This window comes from Cucurbita pepo, chromosome LG01, assembly GCF_002806865.2.
Source record: "Cucurbita pepo subsp. pepo cultivar mu-cu-16 chromosome LG01, ASM280686v2, whole genome shotgun sequence".
Lineage (NCBI taxonomy): Eukaryota > Viridiplantae > Streptophyta > Magnoliopsida > Cucurbitales > Cucurbitaceae > Cucurbita > Cucurbita pepo.
The window spans coordinates 1,207,248-1,228,558 of NC_036638.1; the positions used below are offsets into that span (position 1 = coordinate 1,207,248).

General features: G+C 35.3%; 4 protein-coding genes across 6 annotated transcripts in view; 3 read left to right on the forward strand and 1 right to left on the reverse strand.

Annotated features, from left to right (window-relative positions):
* The window catches only part of LOC111807243, a gene marked incomplete in the record, with an annotated part of 11,029 nt that extends 5,595 nt beyond the window's left edge, over positions 1–5,434 (reverse strand). Inside the window, 10 exon segments of one of the 2 annotated variants that reach the window (XM_023692893.1) lie at positions 304–380; positions 464–574; positions 1,071–1,188; positions 1,946–2,019; positions 2,206–2,302; positions 2,712–2,764; positions 3,451–3,546; positions 4,248–4,469; positions 5,116–5,284; positions 5,381–5,434. In XM_023692893.1, the coding sequence (XP_023548661.1) occupies positions 304–380; positions 464–574; positions 1,071–1,188; positions 1,946–2,019; positions 2,206–2,302; positions 2,712–2,764; positions 3,451–3,546; positions 4,248–4,469; positions 5,116–5,265 (998 nt within the window). 2 annotated transcript variants of the gene reach the window in all.
* Positions 5,435–7,160: 1,726 nt separating this feature from the next.
* Positions 7,161–11,892, forward strand: LOC111802222 (uncharacterized protein At1g24485-like). Its single transcript, XM_023686514.1, has 3 exons — positions 7,161–7,750; positions 9,007–9,535; positions 11,839–11,892. The coding sequence occupies exons 1-3, from the start codon at positions 7,161–7,163 to the stop codon at positions 11,890–11,892; spliced, it is 1,173 nt and encodes a 390-aa protein (XP_023542282.1).
* LOC111808126 (receptor-like protein kinase HERK 1) lies at positions 11,330–14,747 on the forward strand. The gene has a single exon (XM_023693975.1). The coding sequence runs from the start codon at positions 12,045–12,047 to the stop codon at positions 14,490–14,492; it is 2,448 nt and encodes an 815-aa protein (XP_023549743.1). The 5' UTR covers positions 11,330–12,044; the 3' UTR covers positions 14,493–14,747.
* A 642-nt stretch (positions 14,748–15,389) lies between these two features.
* Positions 15,390–21,266, forward strand: LOC111807989 (protein RDM16-like). Of its 2 annotated transcripts, none has more exons than XM_023693778.1 (6): positions 15,390–16,277; positions 17,538–17,819; positions 17,974–18,420; positions 18,511–18,705; positions 18,789–18,946; positions 19,888–21,266. In XM_023693778.1, exons 1-6 carry the CDS (start codon positions 15,519–15,521, stop codon positions 20,762–20,764), a joined length of 2,718 nt encoding a protein of 905 aa, XP_023549546.1. In that variant the 5' UTR covers positions 15,390–15,518; the 3' UTR covers positions 20,765–21,266. The 2 variants fall into 2 exon arrangements, with proteins under 2 accessions (XP_023549546.1, XP_023549627.1); XM_023693859.1 differs by lacking the exon at positions 15,390–16,277 and having other exon boundaries at positions 17,538–17,618; positions 17,701–17,819.
* The last annotated feature ends 45 nt before the right edge of the window (positions 21,267–21,311 follow it).

A 21,311-nucleotide genomic window follows, 5' to 3' on the forward strand; every position in this document is an offset into this window, starting at 1 on the left:
TTTTGCAATCTGCAAATTGAAAAGGGGGAAAAAGTATTTCTCTTATTGATTTTTGTTAACAAGAAACCCAAAACACCCTTCAACCACAGTGATTTTTTTAAACAAGAAACAGATACATTCAAAGAAAGAGGAAGACAGCCATTTATTAGTTTCACGTGGAAAAGAGTTCAATAAGCCATAAACAATTTCTCTTATTGAAGTCCTAAACAGATAATACAGAGAATATCAACACATATCAGCAAAGGAAAAGCAGCTAACGTATGAATTCTAGTTCAATATCATTTAGGAAACTGGGATCTTTACCTATGATCTGTAATGTGCTTTTCAGCTTTCACACAGGAGTTTGAAAGAGACTCTGACAAGACTTTCAATTTATCAATCTGTATATAAGTAGACATCATAAGTACAATGAGTACAAATAAAAATTTAGACCGGCAGGTTCAAGACATCTCCAGAACAATACCTTCTGAGCATGGATTTCGGGAGAATCTCCATTGTTTAAGAATTTCTTCTTCATCAGAAGTTCATCTACTCTAGAACAAATTCGTATGTGTGAAAGTGCTGCTTTCAATGCCTGTCGCATAGTTTTTTCCCAGTCCGTCAAATTCATAAAAGAGCATTACTTGACAAATCATATTCCAAGGTGGTAAGTACACTATATAGTACAAAATGTGAAGATATCACTTTTCAGAGAAACAAACGTTTACCATGTAAGTTGGACTCTTTCAGTCTCATAACAGCTAGTTGGAAGGTGAAATAATATACGGTACAACTAGAGACAATGAACGTATGGATATCCTAATAAAACTTTTGAGATTTTTAATTAGATAAACAACTCATCAACAATATGATAACTAACGGTCACTGCTCTGATAGTCATCAAGATTGAATTCAAGCTATATTTATTAGCCACACCAAAAGTATGTTTGGCATGCCTCTTAAATTGTTTTATTAGCCACAGATGAGCTTANTTTTTTTTTTTTTTTTTTTTTTTTTTAATTTCAGGAACAAAAAGTTTCATAGTTTCCAATAAAATTAATTGACAGTAATAACTTTATCAACTGGCTGACCTCAATTGTTTCTAGAGTGGTTTCTTCTGATGTATTGCCGTAATCTGCATTTGAAGACATCGAGGAAGCTGACATTCCTTCAAGTTTTGTCTTCAAATTGGACAATTCAGTATCTACTCTGTGGCCAGAGAGCAAAACAAATAATAGAGAAAAGACCATTATGTTAGCTTACTCTGACCATTTAACAGGAGAAGTAAGGATGATGGGTGTAGTTCAAATAAAGAGACAGCGTACTATTCCTAAAAATCATCTAATTAGTACCCAGCCTATGGCATTTTTTATCCTCTTCATTACTTGTGGAAATGCATATACAAATTGAAAATTATTTTTTGATAAGAGAAACTGAAAATCATTGAGCACATATCAAACACGCAGCAGTATAAGATAAAGAAAAGAAAAGGTAGACAACATAAAACAAAATCACATTATCTTTGAATGTGGAAATCAGCTCCTCATTTTTCTTCAGTTTGCACACTATCTGTGGGCAGGACAGGATTTAATGTAGACTGTAGAGGTCAGATGGAATGACTACATGACACTTTTTTTTTCTTTTTTTCTTTCTTGTATATGAAGCACAATATGGCAAATTTTTATTCATAAAAGAAAGGGCTGAAAAGATTTTAGATGCCATTCCCACAAGGTAAGGAGACCACAGAAAGGCTACCTCGTAGAAATTAATCGAACAAAAAGAAACCTGTTCTTAAATGAAACAAGAAGGCTAAAGTCACCCCTTGATCCCTACGGCTTATAGCCCATTAAATAAGTATACTTGCTGTATAGCAGAGATAGTAAATAACATAACAATCACACACATACAAAAGTTGTAGAAATGGAGACCAAGAAGAAAAGAACAAAATAACTCATTTCTTACCCACCTCCCAAGATCAGCATTAATCTTCAACCCTGAAATTGCACTTTGTGCAAATTGGAGCAATTCTTCCCGCTTCACCTGTATTTAAGATCTCCCGTAAGACTTTACACAAAGAAAAGAAGTGGAATGGGAAAATGCAAAAGTTTGTCTTACTAATTCATATATCCACACAGTATAAATCATATAAAGATGATTATAGCATGTGAAACTCGTAGTCAGTTACAACTTATAGCTACAATGTATGTTAACTCCTTAAAACTTTACCAACACTTCATCCTCGTAGCTGGAAAAAGATTTTGCCAGATCTTGTATGCTGCTAACTATTGCATTATGAACTTCTTTCCCACCTATAAGGCATAATCTGCAGGAGATATTATTAGAAATTTGTTCGTTAAATATTAATATTCGATCAGAAACCAAACAAGTTGAAATTAAAGAAAACAAAGAGCGTTTAGAACAGAGGCACAAGAGGCTAGAGCAGATGACTAATTGACTGGAAACCAATAGTCAAAATCAAGGTCAAAAGTTTGAGCCCAAGAAAAGTAAAGATAAAGATGGTGAGGATCCATCATCGTAATGTGATTAAAAAAACAGAACTCTAATTATCTCCTCCTGATAAGAACTATTAAAAATAAAATAAAATAATCCCCTTAACTTCACAAACATCAACATAATGAAAATTGGAAGCTGTGTATCTGTTGGATTCTTAGTAATTAGTACTTCCACACAGAAATTATGATCTATACTGTTAGCATAAGTGTGGGACAGACCCAAACATGTCCAGGAGAAGAGACACTTCTTCCTCATCTGGCGCTTCAAGAATCTGTGGCACAGAAAATAGTTAATTTGTTGGTTATATCCTTCATGACAATTTAAAAAACACAAAATTTGACACCAAAAATTCAGACCCATGGTCTGAACACATCGAAAACAACGGTGAATTAAAAAAATAACAATCTAACAATTCAAAATATGATGTCTCACTTGCGTGCATTTCCTCCATATCCAATAAAGCTAACTGATTCATCAATCACATCCAAGAAGGTGGAATTAAAGCTTGTTTCCATCATCACTCAAAAGTATAACTTTTACATCTCCACCTCACACAAGTACTATGCGCAGTATATCTCCACCTTTGTATAACATCAATATCGACCATTGTTGTTAATAAGATAAGTCCAAAAGGCATATAAATCTTGGCACCTATAAAAAATATACTTGTAACTAACTACCCACCAAGCAACGGTCACCCTTCTCTCATTCATAACCAAAAGAAATTACGGTTGTTTTACAATGCAAGAGTTCGTCTTAACAAATTAATTATATATTTGATTCATCAACAAGTTTGATCATAGACAGCACACATCTTTTCGTATGAGTTCCACTCAAGTCAAAAGCTAAAACGGGTCATTCAATTTGGGCCCAGTAAGTTCTTCATCTTTCAACAAAACCTAAATGCAGAAACCTCCTACCAATGAACTACATCATATTGTCATCGAGTTAACATACCATAGATAATGTAATTCCCTCCAGAGCTTGACTATGAAGAAACACATCATAGAAGTTCATTGGTTCCCCTCCAACATCGGGTTCATAATACAAAACCTATTCATGATGGTAAAGGTCAGAACAAAATAAACACAGAAGGAAAAAAGCTTTACAGACTAACTACTTTTGAATAGTATTTTCAAATTTTAATACTTTTAAAATATTGCAAAATTTCAAATGCTTATCAATGGTATCAAGAAAATGCTAATACCTATTTCCATCTTCTAATTTTTCATAACGTCTATAGATCTGTACAATTCCTTTTATGCCATTGAGAAATTTTTCTTTCAATTTTTTCTTCCTTCCTCTTCTCCTCGTCTTTCTGAGAGGAAACAATTTCCAGTCTCTCAGAAACCTTTTTGATTTTGATGTCGTTTGTTGAAATTACAAGTCAATTAAAAATCTCTCGTAAATAAAGGTCAACTGTGTTTTTTTTTTTTTTTTTATGAGAGAGAGAGAGATATCCTTCTAGCCATAGCCATAGGTATCTAATTGCTACACCACTAAAGAACGCATAGCCATAGGTATCTAGATATCCTTCTAGCCATAGGTATCTAGATATCCTTCTAGCTCTCCATAACATTGTAAAATCAATGTGCAAAGTAACTTTAATGTCAATTCTAAAAATCCACCCCATGAAGTACATGAAAATGCACCAAGGTTTTTGAAAAATGAATAAACTATGAATGATATACGCCCATGAAGTACAGCTAATCACATACTTGGAGGGGAGGTGTTCATGAAAACTTTTAACTCACAATATCAGGCTTTCTTGGGCTTTCCTTTGCATCTTCAAAAGCAAGATGCTGCTCCAGGGTCTTTGCTGTCTCCTCGGATGGAACATCAGATAATTTTTTTACCTCTTTAAGCACAACCAACCAACTTCTCAACAACTGAGCTCTTTCAGGGCGCCCACAGGACACGGAAGCTTCTTCCAATCTTTGTATAGTCTGCCTAATACTTCTCAAGTTACGTGCCCCCTACATCAATTGAAAACCAAAAAGATGACTGAAGTATATAATTAAATACCCAATTCCCTTATTGAACCAACCAACAATACTCAGAAACAAAGCCAGCACCCTAAAGCGAAAAATAAAACTAAATGGTTATTATTTTTCGGTATCAGATTGAATCAAATGGATCTTTAATAAAGTTCTAGGAAGACAGAAACGTCAAATGGGTACGACTTAAATTCATGGGAAGCCCCCAAAATCGATAATCAGCGCCTTGTTTTCCATTTCTCCGTTTTAAATATCATAATTATTTTCCATCAGGTACGAACCCAAAATTCACCCCATCCTCGTGTTCTCGCAAAAGAATCACCAAAATTCAAGTAGATTTCTAAATGCCTCCGCGTAAAATTTCATCTAACGCTTGCATTTCCAAATTCACAACACTAAACGAGATTATAGGAAACAATCCCAACATTTCCAAATTCCACCACAGCTCAAAACGACGCCAGACCAAGAAAATCAACGTAAGAAGATATGAACGCGAAGAAAAATCCACAAAAATAAANAAAAAAAAAAACATCCTGCATTTCTGCATTTCACCACAGCTCAATACGACACCAGACCAACACAAAATCAATAAGAAAAACAGAGTGAATAGAAACAGGGGAAGTACAATGCGATCTTGAAGAATCTTGGCACCCTCAGCAACGGCCTGGCCAGCGTGGTGAACGACGGTGTCGGCATAATTCTTGACGACCCGAGTAAGATTGTTGTTGTTCCCAACCTCCACTGCTTTGCTCACTGCCAATCTCAGCCACGACATTTCAAATTTCTTCTAATCTCTATCAATATTTTTGCAAAGCAATTAGCAATAGAATGATGACGAAGGATGAGAAAAATGGCTATGGAGGAAGAAGATAATCCCACATGAGAAACACCTTTCGGCTTTCGGGGTTTATGTGTTCTGCAGAAAATGGCGCAAACTCTTTTGGAATTAGGAGGCAAACAAAGCCAATTGGACAGAGTCAGCGATGCCGAGGAATTGAAACGACGTCGTTATCAGTTTCTAACGGATAACGGATGGATCCAGCCCAGGCCCATATAGTACTCGTATGGCCCGAGCCCATATAGTACTCCCGTGGCCCAGGCCCAACTATAACTGCGGTTAAATAATTTTAAAATTCAAAAATAAAAATAAAAACTTTATACTTTTACACTTATTTTAAATTCAATGTTTATATATTATTTTTATGCTTCTTTCCGTACATAAATTTTAAATTTTTTATATTTTAATCTAACGTCTATTTATATTAGTAATATAATTTATGTCTTATCCACTCAATTACGATCGAGCAGCTCCATTTTTTTAATTTAGAAAAAAAAAATCTTTATTTTTATGTTATTCACAAATATAAAACAAAGTGGTCAAATTAAAAACTTGGTTTTAAGGAGCTGTCGAAAAAAAGCACAAAAAATAAATAAAAACACATTTAATTACATTATCTATAAATTAACCAATAGACAGACCATTAAGCGTAATTACAGGCCACCTAGGAAATTACATCGAGCTGGCTTCAAATTAAATTTATGCCCTAGGTTTCATCAACCTTATTGTAAATAATAATGTTAATTTATTACTTACATTTATGGTTTTTAATGAGCTATCATTATGATATAAATATCTCCCCAGGCTCCCACTCCCGCCGGCACTGAGCAATTTGCTTAATTTATAGCAACAATAATGCTTTCAAATTCAAGGATTTCTCCTCGTGTGACCAAGAATGTGGCATTATTTTGGTTGTTGATCGTTTTATTGGAGCTTAATGCCTTCTTGGTGTATTGTTTTGGTAAGTTGCTTCAATATCTCTTGCTCTCTTTTTTTTTTTTTTCATTTTAATTTATATTATAATTTCATTTTTATATTGGAGTTTAATGTTTGTTGTCAACTTTAACGGTCAGNTTTTTTTTTTTTTTTTTTTTTTATGTTTTAAAGTAACGGTTCGTACTGATAATATGAGACCTTACATCGATTAAAGAGGAAAACCAATATTTCTTATACGAGTGTGGAAACTTCTCCAGTGGATGTATTTTAAAAATCTTGAAGGAGAGTCAAGATGAGAAAGCATAAATAATCATTATTCATAGGGTGTGGAAACATCTCCCTAAAAATACGCGTTCTAAAAACATTAAAGGGAAGTATTGAAAGAAAAACCCAAATAAGATGCAAAAACTTCTTCCTAATGGCCGTGTTTTATAAACCATGAGAGGAAGTCTGGAAGGGAATAGGAGGTAAAGATGTCTCCGTGGTTGACGTATTTTAAAAACCTTGAGAGGAAATCTGAAAGGCCAGAAGGGAAAGTCCAACAATGAGGAAAAACCCAAAAGGTCGAAAAGAAAAACTAATTATGAAGAGAAACCTAGAGAAGGCCGGGAGGATAGCCCAATCATGAGTAAAACCCTGGAAGGCTAGAAGGGGAACCCAATACTGAGAGGAGACTGAAATGTCAAAAAGAAAAAGTCCAAACTAGACAGTATTCGCATAGCCTAAATAATTATTTTCAATTATGTTTACTTATAAAAGTATATTTAAAAAAATATATGGTGAATTTACTTAATTCGTGATTAATCTAACTTAAATATTAAACTTGTATATATAATAAAAAAAAAATTACATTTTATTTAAAGTAGTGTAGAAATCAATCTATTTAGCAAAATTTAATGATTGAGGATGAACGTAAACTGATTTTCCTTTTTGAGGCAGTCAACAGCGACGATTGGGTGAGCATCGACTGTGGCAATGAGGATTTTCTAATAGACGGCTCTCTAGTTACATGGGACACAGACGATCTCTACACTGACGCCGGAATCAACCAAAAAATCCGAACAAATAAAGATCAGCCACTCGAAATTTTGACCACGCTCCGATTTTTCCCTTCCTCAAAAGAACAGAGTTGCTACAAATTGCCGATTTACGATCAGAATCTACGGTACCTCGTAAGATCTGGATTCCTCTACGGCAATTACGACGGCCTGAATCAGCCACCAGCGTTCGATTTCCTTCTCGACGGCAAAAAAGTGTCAACGATCGAACCGGCGTCGGCGACGGAGACGATATTCGACGAATTGGTGTATACGTCGAAGAGATCTGGATTTATGAATCTGTGTTTGGCGCAGAGGAAGGACGGCGGAATTCCATTCATCTCTTCGATTCAGGCGATTCCGACGGGCGATGATTTATACGCAAATATGAAATTTAATGAAACGTTTCGGGTTGTCGCTCGAATTAACTACGGAAATGACGATGGAAGGTATGATTTAAAATTGGTTAAATTACAAGTAAATTTTCAGTTTTTAAAATTATTTATTAAACATAAAATTAAAAATTTTAATAATAACATACACACAATATTCAATTTTTAGCCCACCATTATAATAAACACCAAATTTAAAATTTATAAATTTAATTTATAATTAAAAATTAAAGTATAATTAGCCTAATAGTTTCTTTTTATAATTTAACCTATATTTTATATGCTAGTATACATACACTCATTAATTCCTTAAAAACAAATCAAGCGGTAAAAATTAAAAGTAGTTTTTAAAGCTAAATTAATAAAAATACCATTAAATTTTATATTTGTTTTATTTTTTTTTAATTTTAATAATATTTTTAAACTTAAAAAAAAAACTAAAAAAATATTTACCGATAATTTTAGTTTAAAATCATTAATATTATGTTTAAAAAACATCCTTATAACTTTCAAAAAAATTTCAAAAAAATACCCTAATTTTCTTAAAAAAATTCATCAATACCTTTATAATTTTTTTAAAAAAAATAAAAAAAACAACTTTAAACTTTTTTAAAAATTAAAAAAAAAAAACACCAAACTTTTCTTTAAAAAATTACGATTACGACCACGTTTAAAAAATACCAAAAAAAAAAAAAAAAAAAAAAAAACTAGGAGTATCATTAAAAAGTTGTGAGAAAATCTATGAAATGTAGATGTATGGTTTTCGTCCCTATATTGACAGTAAGAATTTCGATATATAGTTTTCATCCTTATACCAACCGTAAGAAATTTTTCTTACTCTTTTTAAAATAGCTATTTTTTAATTTTCATAAATATTTTTATAGTAGTATTTTTTTAACTCCTTGAAACAGCTAGAATATTAATTAAAATATTTAAAATTTAAGAATATTTTTAAAATAATATCTAAAAATATTAATTAAAAAATTTAAAAGAAACCGCCAGAATATAATTAAAAATTTTAAAATTTAAGAATATTATTGAAAGTTCACGTATTTTTAAATATATTAATTTTTTCATCCAAAATAGATTTTTCGAGATTTTTTTTTGAAAATGTAAAAATATTATAGAAACTTTTAAAAGTATATATTATTTATTTATTTTTGTAGAAAGTGACAAAATTTATGAGTCTAAAATTAAAATTAGACTGTTAAATAAAATAAATGTAAGGATTAAAAGTTGAGTGGTGAAATAATAAAAGAAAACATATTATTTAACATCATACCATTTTCACAACCTGATTTTTGGAAGAACAGCCTTTCGTCATCTGACGATAATTACGAAAGAATATGGACATTGGGAACCACTCCCCCAAACTGCAATGCAATATCAGCGATTCCCGATTTCGAATCGCCGGAAAACGATCCTCCATCCTTCGTCTTAGACAGCGCCATTGAATCCGTTAACGCCTCTTCTCCGATCATCCTCACCGTCGATTTCTCCAACGCCTCCTCTGCCTCCCAATCCGCTTATTTTGTCCTCTATTTCACTGAAGAAGAGGCTCTTTTTGACGACAAAAACAGAACCATCGATATCTTCATCGACGGCCAGAAATTGTCCACGATTACTACTAGTGTCGAAAGATGTACGGTGGTTACTCTGTATCCGATTATTGTGAGGACGCCGACTGTGAATGTGACGCTTTCCGCTGCAAATTCCTCCGCCGGCTCGCCGCCGTTGATCACTGCAATGGAAGTTTTCGTTAAAGTTATCCCCACCGGCGGCGCGTCTTCCTTGCAATTTCCTTTCTTCTCCTTTATTTTGATGCTTTCGTCTGTGTTTTCGGTAATTTACTCTGATTCCGCCTCTTTTAAACCCTAATTACTGTAAACAATTGTTTCTAAGACATTTTAATAGTCATTCTTGCTTACGTGGAAATTTAATATTTTAAATTATAATTCAAGATAACGAATATTAGACACGTAATTTTTTATTATATATACTTTGTTTCTTTTTGCAAAATTATAATTATATCTGTTTTATTGGAAGGGACAAATTCTACGCGACATTACTTTTATTCTTAAAATTAGTGTATATTACGCGTTTTAGTATATCAAATTCCGATATTATATTTTAAAGAAAAATCATATAAGAGTATTTTCTAGAATAAAATATTTAAATTTACTACATATATTTATATTAAACTATAAAAAATAAGGTTAGAATAATTTATTATAAATTTTTTGGGTAGATTTTTAATTTGATTTAGATAATTGAATAATCTGGTAGGGTCATATAGGTTGGTTGGGATACATATGAATGAAGCTATTAAAAAACAAAAATAATATATATGATCTTTTTTTTTTTTAATGTATGATTGTTTTTTAATAAATATTGTGCGACCGTCTAAAGATAATTTTGATAATTATATTTTTAAAATGCATTTTAAAAGTTATATAGGGTATTTAAAATTATGACATATTATCATATAATAACAACGACAATCTAACATTTAAAATTATAAAAAGTAAATTCAAATTTTTTTCAAGTTAAAGGAGAATTTACAATTCAAACTAAAAAAAGATAAGAATAAATTGTAAATAAAAACACAAATATTCCATAAAAAGACAAATAATAATAATAATAATGATGAGAAATTCATGCAGTGCATCAGTGTCATCATCGTTCGTCCTCGTCCCCATTAATGGCGGGCAGTCGCTTTGGCAAAAAACGCGCAATTTCGCAATTTTGAGAAACTTTTCATAATTTTTGTATTTTTCCAAAAAGTCAATAATAATAATAATAATAATCATATTTTTCTCCGACTTCGTATATTCTATTACTGTTGTGTTTTTTTTCATATTTTTTACCATTTTATTAGCAGATTTCAAATAGAAGTTGGTCATTAAAAATATTTATTTAAATTGGTTAATATATCAATTAAAAGAGACCATTTCAATATATTTGTTTAATATATCAATTCATTAAATATTGTTATAATTTTTTTTTTCCATTTTTTTATTTTATGTAAAATGTTTTCTCTAATTTGACTAATAAAGATAAACACAATTTTTTTTAATCAAATAAGAAGATTTAAATATTATTTTAATTTTATATAGCTGTCTCTATAATTTTGAAATCACAATTTTATGAAAACAATAATATATTCATTGTTTTTTTTTTCTTCCTAAAATGCCATAATAACACTTTAATAAATTACAAAATTTAAGAATATAATAAAAATTCAAAAAATTACACTAGATTATTATTTTAAAAAGTTTATGAGTATTTTTTAAACGTGTACCAATTTAAAAAAAATTAAAAGTGTTTATTTTAAGTTTTTTAAAAAATATTAAACGAAAATTTTGAAACATATCAGTAAGTTAAAAGGGTATTTATGAAAGTTTAGTTTTGAAATAAAACGTCTTACGTTAAAATAAATATTTTTAACTTTTTCTAAAGTTTAAGATATTTTTTAATTTTTTTTTAATTTTAAGGATATTATTGAAATGTTTGAAAGTTTATGATAAAATTAAATTGATTAATCATTAAAATTAGATAAATTTGTCCGTTGATTGAGACGGAAGAAAAGAAGAAAAATGATAGACCTTGTCTTTAATTATCTTCCGGACAAAATTATTCCCTGATAATCCAACCATTCCACTTCCCACCAACACGAAGCTTCTCCGCCATTTTCATACCTAACAATGGCCGTTCCACCAACTGTGGGCCAACGGGACTCTTCGTTTCGAGTCACCGATCGCCATAGCTGTCCTCCTCTTTCTCATCCATCAAGTTCTTGGTCCAAATTGCTTTGACCCCACTCTTCCTTATCCAATCTGCTCCGCTTTTCCACTTCCCTTTCGACTTTTTCAGTCGCATCCTGTGAATTTGTCAAACATAACGTGATGGGATGTTTATTCTTTCGCTTTTTTAGACCATTTTAGTCTGTTTTTAATGCCTTGGCTTGTTTGATTGATTTGATTGACCTTAGGTTTAAGAGTGAGATGCTTCTGGGTTGCTTCTTAGTCTCTGCTTTAATGGCGGGTGATTACTGATTCTATGTTAATTTGTGGACTGAAGTGATTCTTCTGCTTGCTCACTTGTTTTTCTGCGAATTGGCTTCTGGGTTCTTGTTATCTTGGCAGGATTCGTCTTGTTTGGAGTTTCGTGTTCTTGTTCTCAAATTTGAATTGTTTTGATCGGTAGTAAGACTGATTGATTTTGGATTGTGATCGATTCTTTCTCTCATTGATCACTTGTTTTTCTCAGAATCGCCTTTAGGGTTCTTGAATTCCTCTTTTTTTAATCTGATTCTTTGATTTTGTCTCTGTAAATCTCAAAGCTTACCGCCATGGGAGCTTCGAACGTCCATTTTCTCATCTGGATTCTTTGTGCTCTGTGTTTAAGATCATCTCTCTCATTAGGATTCTCTCCTGATGATAATTTTCTGATCGATTGTGGATCAACCTCCAATATAACAGTGGGAGGACGTCTATTTCAACCTGATGGATTTTTCTCTGACAATCTTTCAAACCCGAATGGGAAATTTGTTTCCACTGCTAGCAAAGTTTCTAGTTCATCTCCACTGTTCTTATTCTCTCATCTCTTTCAAACTGCAAAAGTATTTGAAACAACTTCCGAATACAATTTCAAAATCAAGAAACAGGGCAGGCACTGGATCCGCCTCTACTTTTACCCTTTTGTTTATGAAAATTTCAATTTGAGTTTAGCCAAATTCTCTGTTTCTGCTCAAAATATCACCCTTCTCAAAGAGTTTCAGATCGAGAGCGGCTCGATAATCAAGGAGTATTCTCTGAATGTCACTTCTAGTAATCTTGTTCTTACATTCACTCCCATGGTGAATTCATTTGCCTTCATCAATGCCTTGGAAGTTGTTTCTGTTCCTAATGAATTGATTCCTTTGGTTGTCCCTACTGTTGAGAAGATAGTAGAAAGTTTGGGGAATAGGGCATTGGAGACAGTTGCTAGAGTGAATATGGGCAACGAAACCGTGCCTCCGAGTAACGATACTCTCTCGCGCCTTTGGGTAGCAGATGGTCCATTCTTGATGCATAACAATCAGGCTGTTGCTGGGAGGTTTGTGTCGAATCTCACGAGAGTGAACATGACAACAGACTCTGAGATTATGGCTCCTCGTTCTGTGTATGGAACAGCAACTCAGTTAGGGGCTGAACCGGATGCGAATGCTAATATTAATGTATCGTGGTCCTTCGATGTCGATCCAGGCTATGAATATCTGATTCGTTTTCACTTCTGTGATATTTTAGATCTTTCTTTTGGATCGCTGTTCTTTAATGTTTTCGTGAACTCGTGGATGGTTAAAGATCATCTTGATCTTAATAATGTCACTTCAGGCATCATAGGTGCACCTTATGTCCTGGACACCATAGCCAGTTCAATTGACAGCTCTAAATTCAAAATAAGTGTTGGCCCTTCCAGTTTTCATGAGTACTCAGCTGCAATCCTTAACGGACTCGAGATCATGAAAATAAGCGATTCTCGGGGTAGTCTTGATGAACCCCCCTTTGATATACACTCGAAGAATAGTTCCAATGTGAAAGTAGGTCTCATAGCAGGCTTGGTTGCTGGACTGGTTGCTGCTGTTTTGGTCACTCTTGTCATCGTGCTGTGTCGACGAAGAAGGAAAGCGGGGCTCGTCGGTTATTTGAAGGAAGAGGAAAATTTTGGTGTGAATGGAAGAGAAAGCAACTATGTCATTGGATCTGTTGGTTATAAATATCCTCTTGCAGCCATTTTGGAAGCTACTGATCATTTTAGTGAAAGTTTAGTCATTGGCCATGGCGGGTTTGGGAAGGTTTTCAAGGGAATGCTGAGGGACAACACGGAAGTGGCAGTGAAACGAGGGGCCTCGAAGTCTCAGCAGGGTCTTGCCGAGTTCCGAACCGAAATCGAGATGCTATCCCAGTTTCGCCACCGGCATTTGGTATCTCTGATCGGGTACTGCGACGAGCAAAATGAGATGATTATTATCTATGAATACATGGAAAAAGGGAGTCTCAAGGACCATTTGTATAGCTCAGAACTTCCAAGTTTAAGCTGGAAACAAAGGCTTGAGATATGCATTGGCTCAGCCAGAGGGCTTCACTATCTCCACACTGGCTCCACAAAGGCAATCATACACAGAGATGTCAAAACTGCAAACATTCTCCTAGATCAAAACTACATGGCTAAAGTTGCAGACTTCGGGCTCTCGAAAACTGGCCCCGAGTTCGATAAGACTCATGTCAGTACAGCAGTAAAAGGGAGCTTCGGCTATCTTGATCCCGAGTACTTAACAACGCAGCAGCTGACTGAGAAATCCGATGTGTACTCATTCGGCGTTGTTATGTTCGAAGTCCTTTGCGGTAGGCCTGTCATTGATCCATCTCTTCCAAGGGAAAAGGTGAATTTGATTGAGTGGGTAATGAAGAGGAAGGATAGAGATGAACTGGAGGCCATTGTAGACGCTTGTATTGTCAAGCAAATCAAGCTAGATTCTCTGAAAAAGTACGTAGAAACAGCTGAGAAATGCTTGGCGGAGTGCGGCATGGATCGCCCAGCAATGGGAAACGTTCTGTGGAATCTGGAGTGTGCACTTCAGCTCCAAGGAGATGAAAAATCTAGCCATGGCAAGGAATCATCCTCACAAGCTGACCTTTCGAACCACTGGGAGGCGAGCGTATCGACCACTCAATTCAGCACGGGGAGTGCGGTCGATATCGCTGGTATCTCGATGAGTAAGGTGTTTGCTCAAATGGTGAGGGAAGATATGAGATAGGCTGAAGAACAACAGCAGCATGTTTGCCAATGCACAGTCTTCTCTTGGCGTTGGAGAAGAACACAAGAATCAGTAGATTTTGTATAGAAGTGAATGGGTTCAATCCTGTTTTGTGTATTGTATTGTATTATATGGTGCATTTCATATTGTTTCTGGTGCGCCTGTTGAGTTATACGCAGTTCATATAAACAGTGATAAAGATAGAGAGAGTTGTATTTATGATGTTCATATTTTATTCATGAGTTACATTTAAAATTGAATATCCGCTAGTCTTAAAGTTTTTAAAATACTAAATAGAAATTTTCACACATTTGTAAAAAAATGTTTTCTTCTCCTCTCTATCTAACGTGGGATTTCAAGATCCACTTACTTTTGCGAACTATCAATTTTACTAGCACTCGTTTCTCTCTCTAATTCATGTGAGATCTCACAATCCACTCTTTTTTGAGGCTCAATGTCTTCGCTGACACACTGCCAGGTGTCCACCCCTTTTAGAGCTCAACGTCTCTACTGATGCACCACCTAGGTATCCACCTCTTTTGGGCCTTAGCGTCTTCGTTGGCACACCATCCGATGTCGGGCTCTGATACCATTTGTAACAGCCTGAAGTCCACCACTAGTGGATATTGTTTTTTTTTTTGTGTTTCTGTTTCGCACTTAATCTCAAAGTTTATATATATATATATATATATATATATATATATTTATTTATTTATTTATTTATATTAATATTTATATTTATAGATAAAAAAATTTGTTTGAGGTTGAAGAAGTGGAGTGGCGGTGCACAAAGGACAATAATGTCACGGTTCAAAATTCAACAATAAACAATTCATCCGGTTCACAAGAACCGATAAAAACCCCAACATAAACGTGAGCCGTCACTGAGCTGCCTATCCGGCCCGGACGAATTCTCTCACTCATCAGGGGTAGATTGAGCGAGCGAAACCCTAGAGAGAGAGAGAGAGAGAGGAAGAAGAAGAAAGCGGGAAAGGCGTTCAGGTTCAGAGGCTGTGAGCCCTGGAAATGGACAGGGTTACCGAGAAGGAGAGATCAAGCAAGCGTTCTCGAGAAGAACGCAATGGTGACCACAAGCATCGAAGTCGAGACGCCGAGGAAAAGCATTTCTCCAAGGATGAAAAGCACCGTGAGTCCGATCATTCCCATCGTCGGCGTCACCATCGGTCGGACCGTGATTCAAAGCTTGAGCGTTCGCATGAGTCGCGCGATCTCAAACATCGGCGTGATAGGTCTCCCGATGAGCGTGAGAGCTCCCAAGATCGAGATTTTAAGCGGGAAAGATCTTATGATGTTAGGGATGAGAGAGAGAGGAGTAGAGATAGGGTTTCGTCTAAGCGAGAGCGGTCGAGTGAGCCGAGAGGGGAGAGAGAGGGCAGCAAGGAGAGGGGCAAGCTGCGCGAGGTTAGGCGCGAGCAGTCGGAAGATGAGTATGAACGGGAAGGATCGTTGGGGCCAAACCAGAATTCTGTACGTTCAAACAAAAGGAAGGAGAGGGGAGGAAGTGAGGATAGGTTCGATGGTGGTGAGAAGAGAGCTAGAGCTTTAGAAGATGGGAAGGAAGTGAATGTAGCTGAGATGGATGACAGAAAGGAGCGGAGGAGATTTGCCGACGGTGAGAAAGATGATGAAGCAAACATGAGTGGTAGGGGAAAGAGGGAGAGGAAGCGGTTTGGGGATCGGGCAAAGGAAGAGGATAATGGTGGAAATGTTGATGGGAAAGTTCAGGTTGGAGGCACCTCTGATGAGAAAAGGTCCATGGGGAATGTAAGTTCTATTTTGCATATGCTGGATTTTATCGTAATAATGAATTACACTGCTTTGGTTTCTTCTTACAACACTGGCATTGGTTTGTAGAACCATTTATCTGTTCATCAGCTTTACTTAGCAATTGGGTTCTGTCATATATGCTAGTACTATGTTTTATTTTACATTTCATTTGGTAATCCAATCTAGTTCCACTTTGTTTTCATCAATGGTGGGGAAAGTCTCTTGTTTCTGATAAAAATGAAATTAAGCAATGGAACAAGTAACATTTGAGGAGACTTCCAGAATTTCTTTATCTCTCCGGAACACATCGAGGTTTTTTCCGTGCTGACTTCCCTCTTCTCTGCTACTGACTGTTGTTTCTTCCCCTTAGGCTCTACAAGGGCTTAGGCCCGCTCTAATTTTCCCCGCTCTATATTCCTTTCTTCCCCTCTGTTTAGAGCTTCGTGTAAATGTATCTGAATAGAGACCCATCAGAGCCAAAGAGTATCAAAATCCATATCTTCTAGAACTGACAGGAAATTTATATGTATATATTATAAGATTTTGTGACCTATTTTCTTTCATTTTTTTCCCAATTAAAGTTGGTTTCTTGTCTTTTTTTTATTTTTTATTTTTTATTTTTTTAATAAAAATGTCATTGTGTGACCTTTTGGCTTGGAATTTTGTTTATGGGAGGGGGTTTTAGTGTGGGCAAAGCCATTTGTCTCTGAACATATGAAGCCTAAGAATTGTCATTGGTAGGATTTGTATTAATACAGGATTTTGATCTGTTTAGTTGTGAACAAATTATGCTCACAATAGAGGGTTCTGTTGATGGACGGTATGAGCTCTAGTATTTTATTTGATTTAGTTATGCTAATTAAGTTGCATCTTAAGGAATTTTCTAAGTTTTAGCTCTGAGGTGAAATTATTTTATTTCAAACAAGAAGAATATATGTAGAAGTCAGAATTTTATTCATTCTTTGGTATATTTAGCATTTTGATAATTTTCTAGCCATTAATTCTGAAGTGGGAGGTAGACTGAGTGTTATTTGATGTTTCTTGGATGCAAGAGCAGACATTTTTGTAAATGTTGTTAATAGTTTGGTTTCTAACGCACATACAGGTTTCTTATAGCAATTTTTACCTTGTTTACATTTGTTTTTGAAGTGTGACTAGATTGATTTATTCTTTAATATTGAGGAGATTCCTTCATGATTGTGATGCCTTTGGGCAGTGACTGGTAGGACTTAAGAAACTAACGTCGTAATTTTGCAGGGATCTTCGGTGGAACATATTGATATGTCATCTAGTGTGCCCCAGAATTTGTTACATCCTGGTCATTCCCATCCTATCAAGGTATCTTCAATTTCTACCACAAATGAAAATAAGGGAGTTAGTATTGCCAGATCTCATGAGGTTCATGGAAAATCTAGTACAGATGGGACATCTTCAACCGCGGGGAAAAGTGGAAATCTCTCTCTTGATGCTTTAGCAAAAGCTAAGAAAGCTTTACAGATGCAGAAAGAATTGGCCGAGAAGTTGAAGAAAATTCCCTTGGTAAGTTTCAAGACATCGATACTTTGACTCATTTTGTAGCTATTTTCACCCTCTGATGTTGCATTTACTACCTATGCATGGATACATGCATACACGTGTGTTTGTATTGGGTATTTCCTTTTTGTATGAAATGTTATATTATTTGATCTTATAGATGAAGAAGGATGGGTGGTCAAGTTCTGCAAGTAGCTCAGCTGTGAAATCGGAGGAGAAAGCTAAGCCAGCAGGTGGTTTATTGGGGCTAACGGCAACTACAAATGTCACCACTACCCTTTCTGCTGGGGTAGCATCAAGTTCGTCGACCTTACCAGCTGCCAACGCACTTGGTGGTGGTATTAATGTTCCAGCTAGCCTTACCTCTATACCCCATTTTGAAGCTGTCAAACGTGCACAGGAGCTTGCTGCCAGGATGGGATTTCGCCAGGATCCAGAGTTTGCTCCTCTTATAAATTTGTTTCCGGGGAATGTAGCAACTGATGTTGCTGTTTCACAGAAGCCAAGCAAGGCTCCTGTGCTTCGCCTTGATGCACTCGGCAGGGAAATAGACGAACAAGGAAATGTTGTCAATTTAACCAAACCCAGCGACCTCAGCACTCTAAAGGTTTGGAGCGAACTTCTGACCCTTTTAGAAGTTTTCTTTATGTAGTTAACTTTGAACGGATTGACCTCACATATATTTTTAACATTGCAGGTTAACATCAACAAACAGAAAAAGGATGCATTTCAAATTCTTAAACCTGAACTTGATGTGGATCCCGAATCAAATCCTCATTATGATGAGAGGATGGGTATAAATAAAACTAAACTGTTAAGGCCAAAGAGGATGAGTTTCCTGTTCGTTGAGGAGGGGAAATGGTCCAAGGAGGCTGAAACCATAAAATTAAGGGTACTTATCTCTTTTCATGCTTACTTTTGGTTAAAAAATGGTCATGTAATTTCTTAAAAAAAATGCTCATGTTCTCGTTACAGAGTAAATTTGGAGAGGCACAAGCTAAAGAACGAAGGGAGAAGCAGGCACAATTGGCCAAGGCCAAGGCTGCACCTGATATAAATCCAAATCTGATTGAGGTATCGGAGAGAGTTGTGAAAGAAAAAACAAAAGAACCAATTCCTGAAATCGAGTGGTGGTAAGCACGCTGATATTTATTTTCTGTTCTCATAATCCTGAGTTATTTTTATTTTTATTTTTTGCTTGCCGTTTCATGATTGTTCAATCAATGATATGTTCTGTGTGCCTGTGAAAATTTATATGCCAAATAGTTACAGTAAAGGAATGTTTTCAGGGATCAAGTTTAAATGTCCTTTTCCTTCATCATTAACGGACTGCTTGGTAGTCATGTCTGGCTGTTAACCATTTCGTTTTTTGTTTTTGAAAATTAAGCTTATAAACACTACCTCCACATGTGAGTTTTTTTTGTTTAGTATCTTCCTTCTAGTGTTTTCAATATCCAAGTCAAGTTTCAAAAACTATTGCCTTGTTTAATAGTTCTTGTTTCCTTCCAATTTTGTGGTACGCTTTTCACCTTAAAAAACACATTTGTTGAACCCTAAGACAAATTTCAAAAAATAAATTCAAGATTATTAGAACTACTTTTTAATTTTTAAAATTTATCTTGGTTCTTGAAAATGCTTCTAAAAAGTAGGCAATGAAGTTAGAAAACTACAAGTGAAAGTAGTGTTTATAAAAGGTTAAATTTCAAAAACAGAAAACAAAAAACAAAATAGTTATAAATGGAGCCTAAAGAAGTTTTTGAAACTTTATTTTTATTTTTTTTTGTTTTCTCCTAAAATTTTGACTATAAAATAGAGGGAAGTAGATTCTAAAAACTGAATGGTTATCACATGGGCTTGAGATGCTTGGCGATGTAGTATCTTTGTGCTTTGGTCTAAGGACATTGTGTAGTGTTGCATCTGATTGATTGCAAGCTTCGTACATTTTTTTTCCCTTTTCTTCTTTTGCATAGTTACTTCAATTTTCTAGCGTTTATTTTTTTAATTTCTAGCTTATATTGGGATCCCTTATGAGATCCAATTCTAATGTTCTGTTTTGTTTCCTAAAACTATTTAGGGATGTCCCTCTTTTGCATTCTGGCACATATGAGCATGTGGGAGATGGTTCTGTGGCTGATGATAAAATAAGGAAGGATAAGATTACCATATATGTGGAGCATCCTCGTCCTATTGAACCTCCTGCTGAACCAGCTCCTCCGCCTCCTCAACCACTAAAGCTAACAAAGAAGGAGCAGAAAAAACTCCGTACGCAGCGTCGTCTGGCGAAGGAGAAAGATAGACAGGAGATGATTAGACAAGGCCTGATAGAACCACCTAAACCAAAAGTTAAAATGAGCAATTTAATGAAAGTTCTTGGCTCAGAAGCAACCCAAGACCCTACAAAACTTGAGAAAGAGATTCGTGCTGCAGCTGCTGAGAGGGAACAAGCTCACATAGATAGAAATATTGCACGAAAACTGACCCCAGCAGAACGCCGTGAAAAGAAAGAACGCAAGCTTTTTGAGGATACAAATTCACTGGAGACAATTGTATCCGTTTACAAGATCAATGATTTATCACACCCACAGGCCCGGTTTAAAGTTGATGTTAATGCTAGAGAGAACCGTTTGAGTGGATGTGCTGTGATATGTGACAACATCAGTGTTTTGGTCGTTGAAGGGGGCAGCAAATCCATCAAGAGGTATGGGAAGCTTATGCTTAAGCGCATAAATTGGGCCGCTTCCGTGAAAGAGGAAGAAGAGGAGGATGAAAATGACGACAAGCCCGTTAATAAATGTTCATTGGTATGGCAAGGAAGTGTTGCCAAATCTAGCTTCCATAAATTTTCTATCCAGGAGTGCATGACGGAGGCAGCTGCTAGGAAGATTTTTGCTGATGCTGGTGTTGGTCATTATTGGGATCTCGCCGTTAACTTTTCTGATGATCTAATATAATCGGAACTTCTGCAGGTAGCAGTTGATGTGATTTGCTTGTTCATCATAGTATGCGGACTATTTCAGCTGATGGTTTGCTTTGGTGTCTTGTATGGTTGAGAATTGTTTGAAGTTGATATAACATCACGGGCTGGTCTCGCCTGTTTCCATTAATAGGTGGGGAAATTTCATTATGTTCCAACTGAGTTCATGGGATCTTCACCTATTTCATGAATCAGAATCAGACTTCTGTATGAAAAAATGTTGTTTGTAGCAACTAGCAAACAGAACTTTGAAACCGTAGCACGCAAGATCATCATCTCAAGAAAAGGGTATTTTGTCCAATTCGCCTATAGTCTTTCATTTCGTGTACTTAAATAGATGAGTTGTGACTCTTTCCTCCACCTTTCATTACCAAGGAATGTTTGACAATCCATTCCGTTTGGTAGTTAGATGAAGTGAAGGTGGCTTTGAATAATTTTCTACTAGAAAGAAAAGGTACTTTTTTTAGTCTTTTAACCACTATGCCTTGTTGTTTTCGTTAGCTGTCTTTGGTTGATCCTCTTCT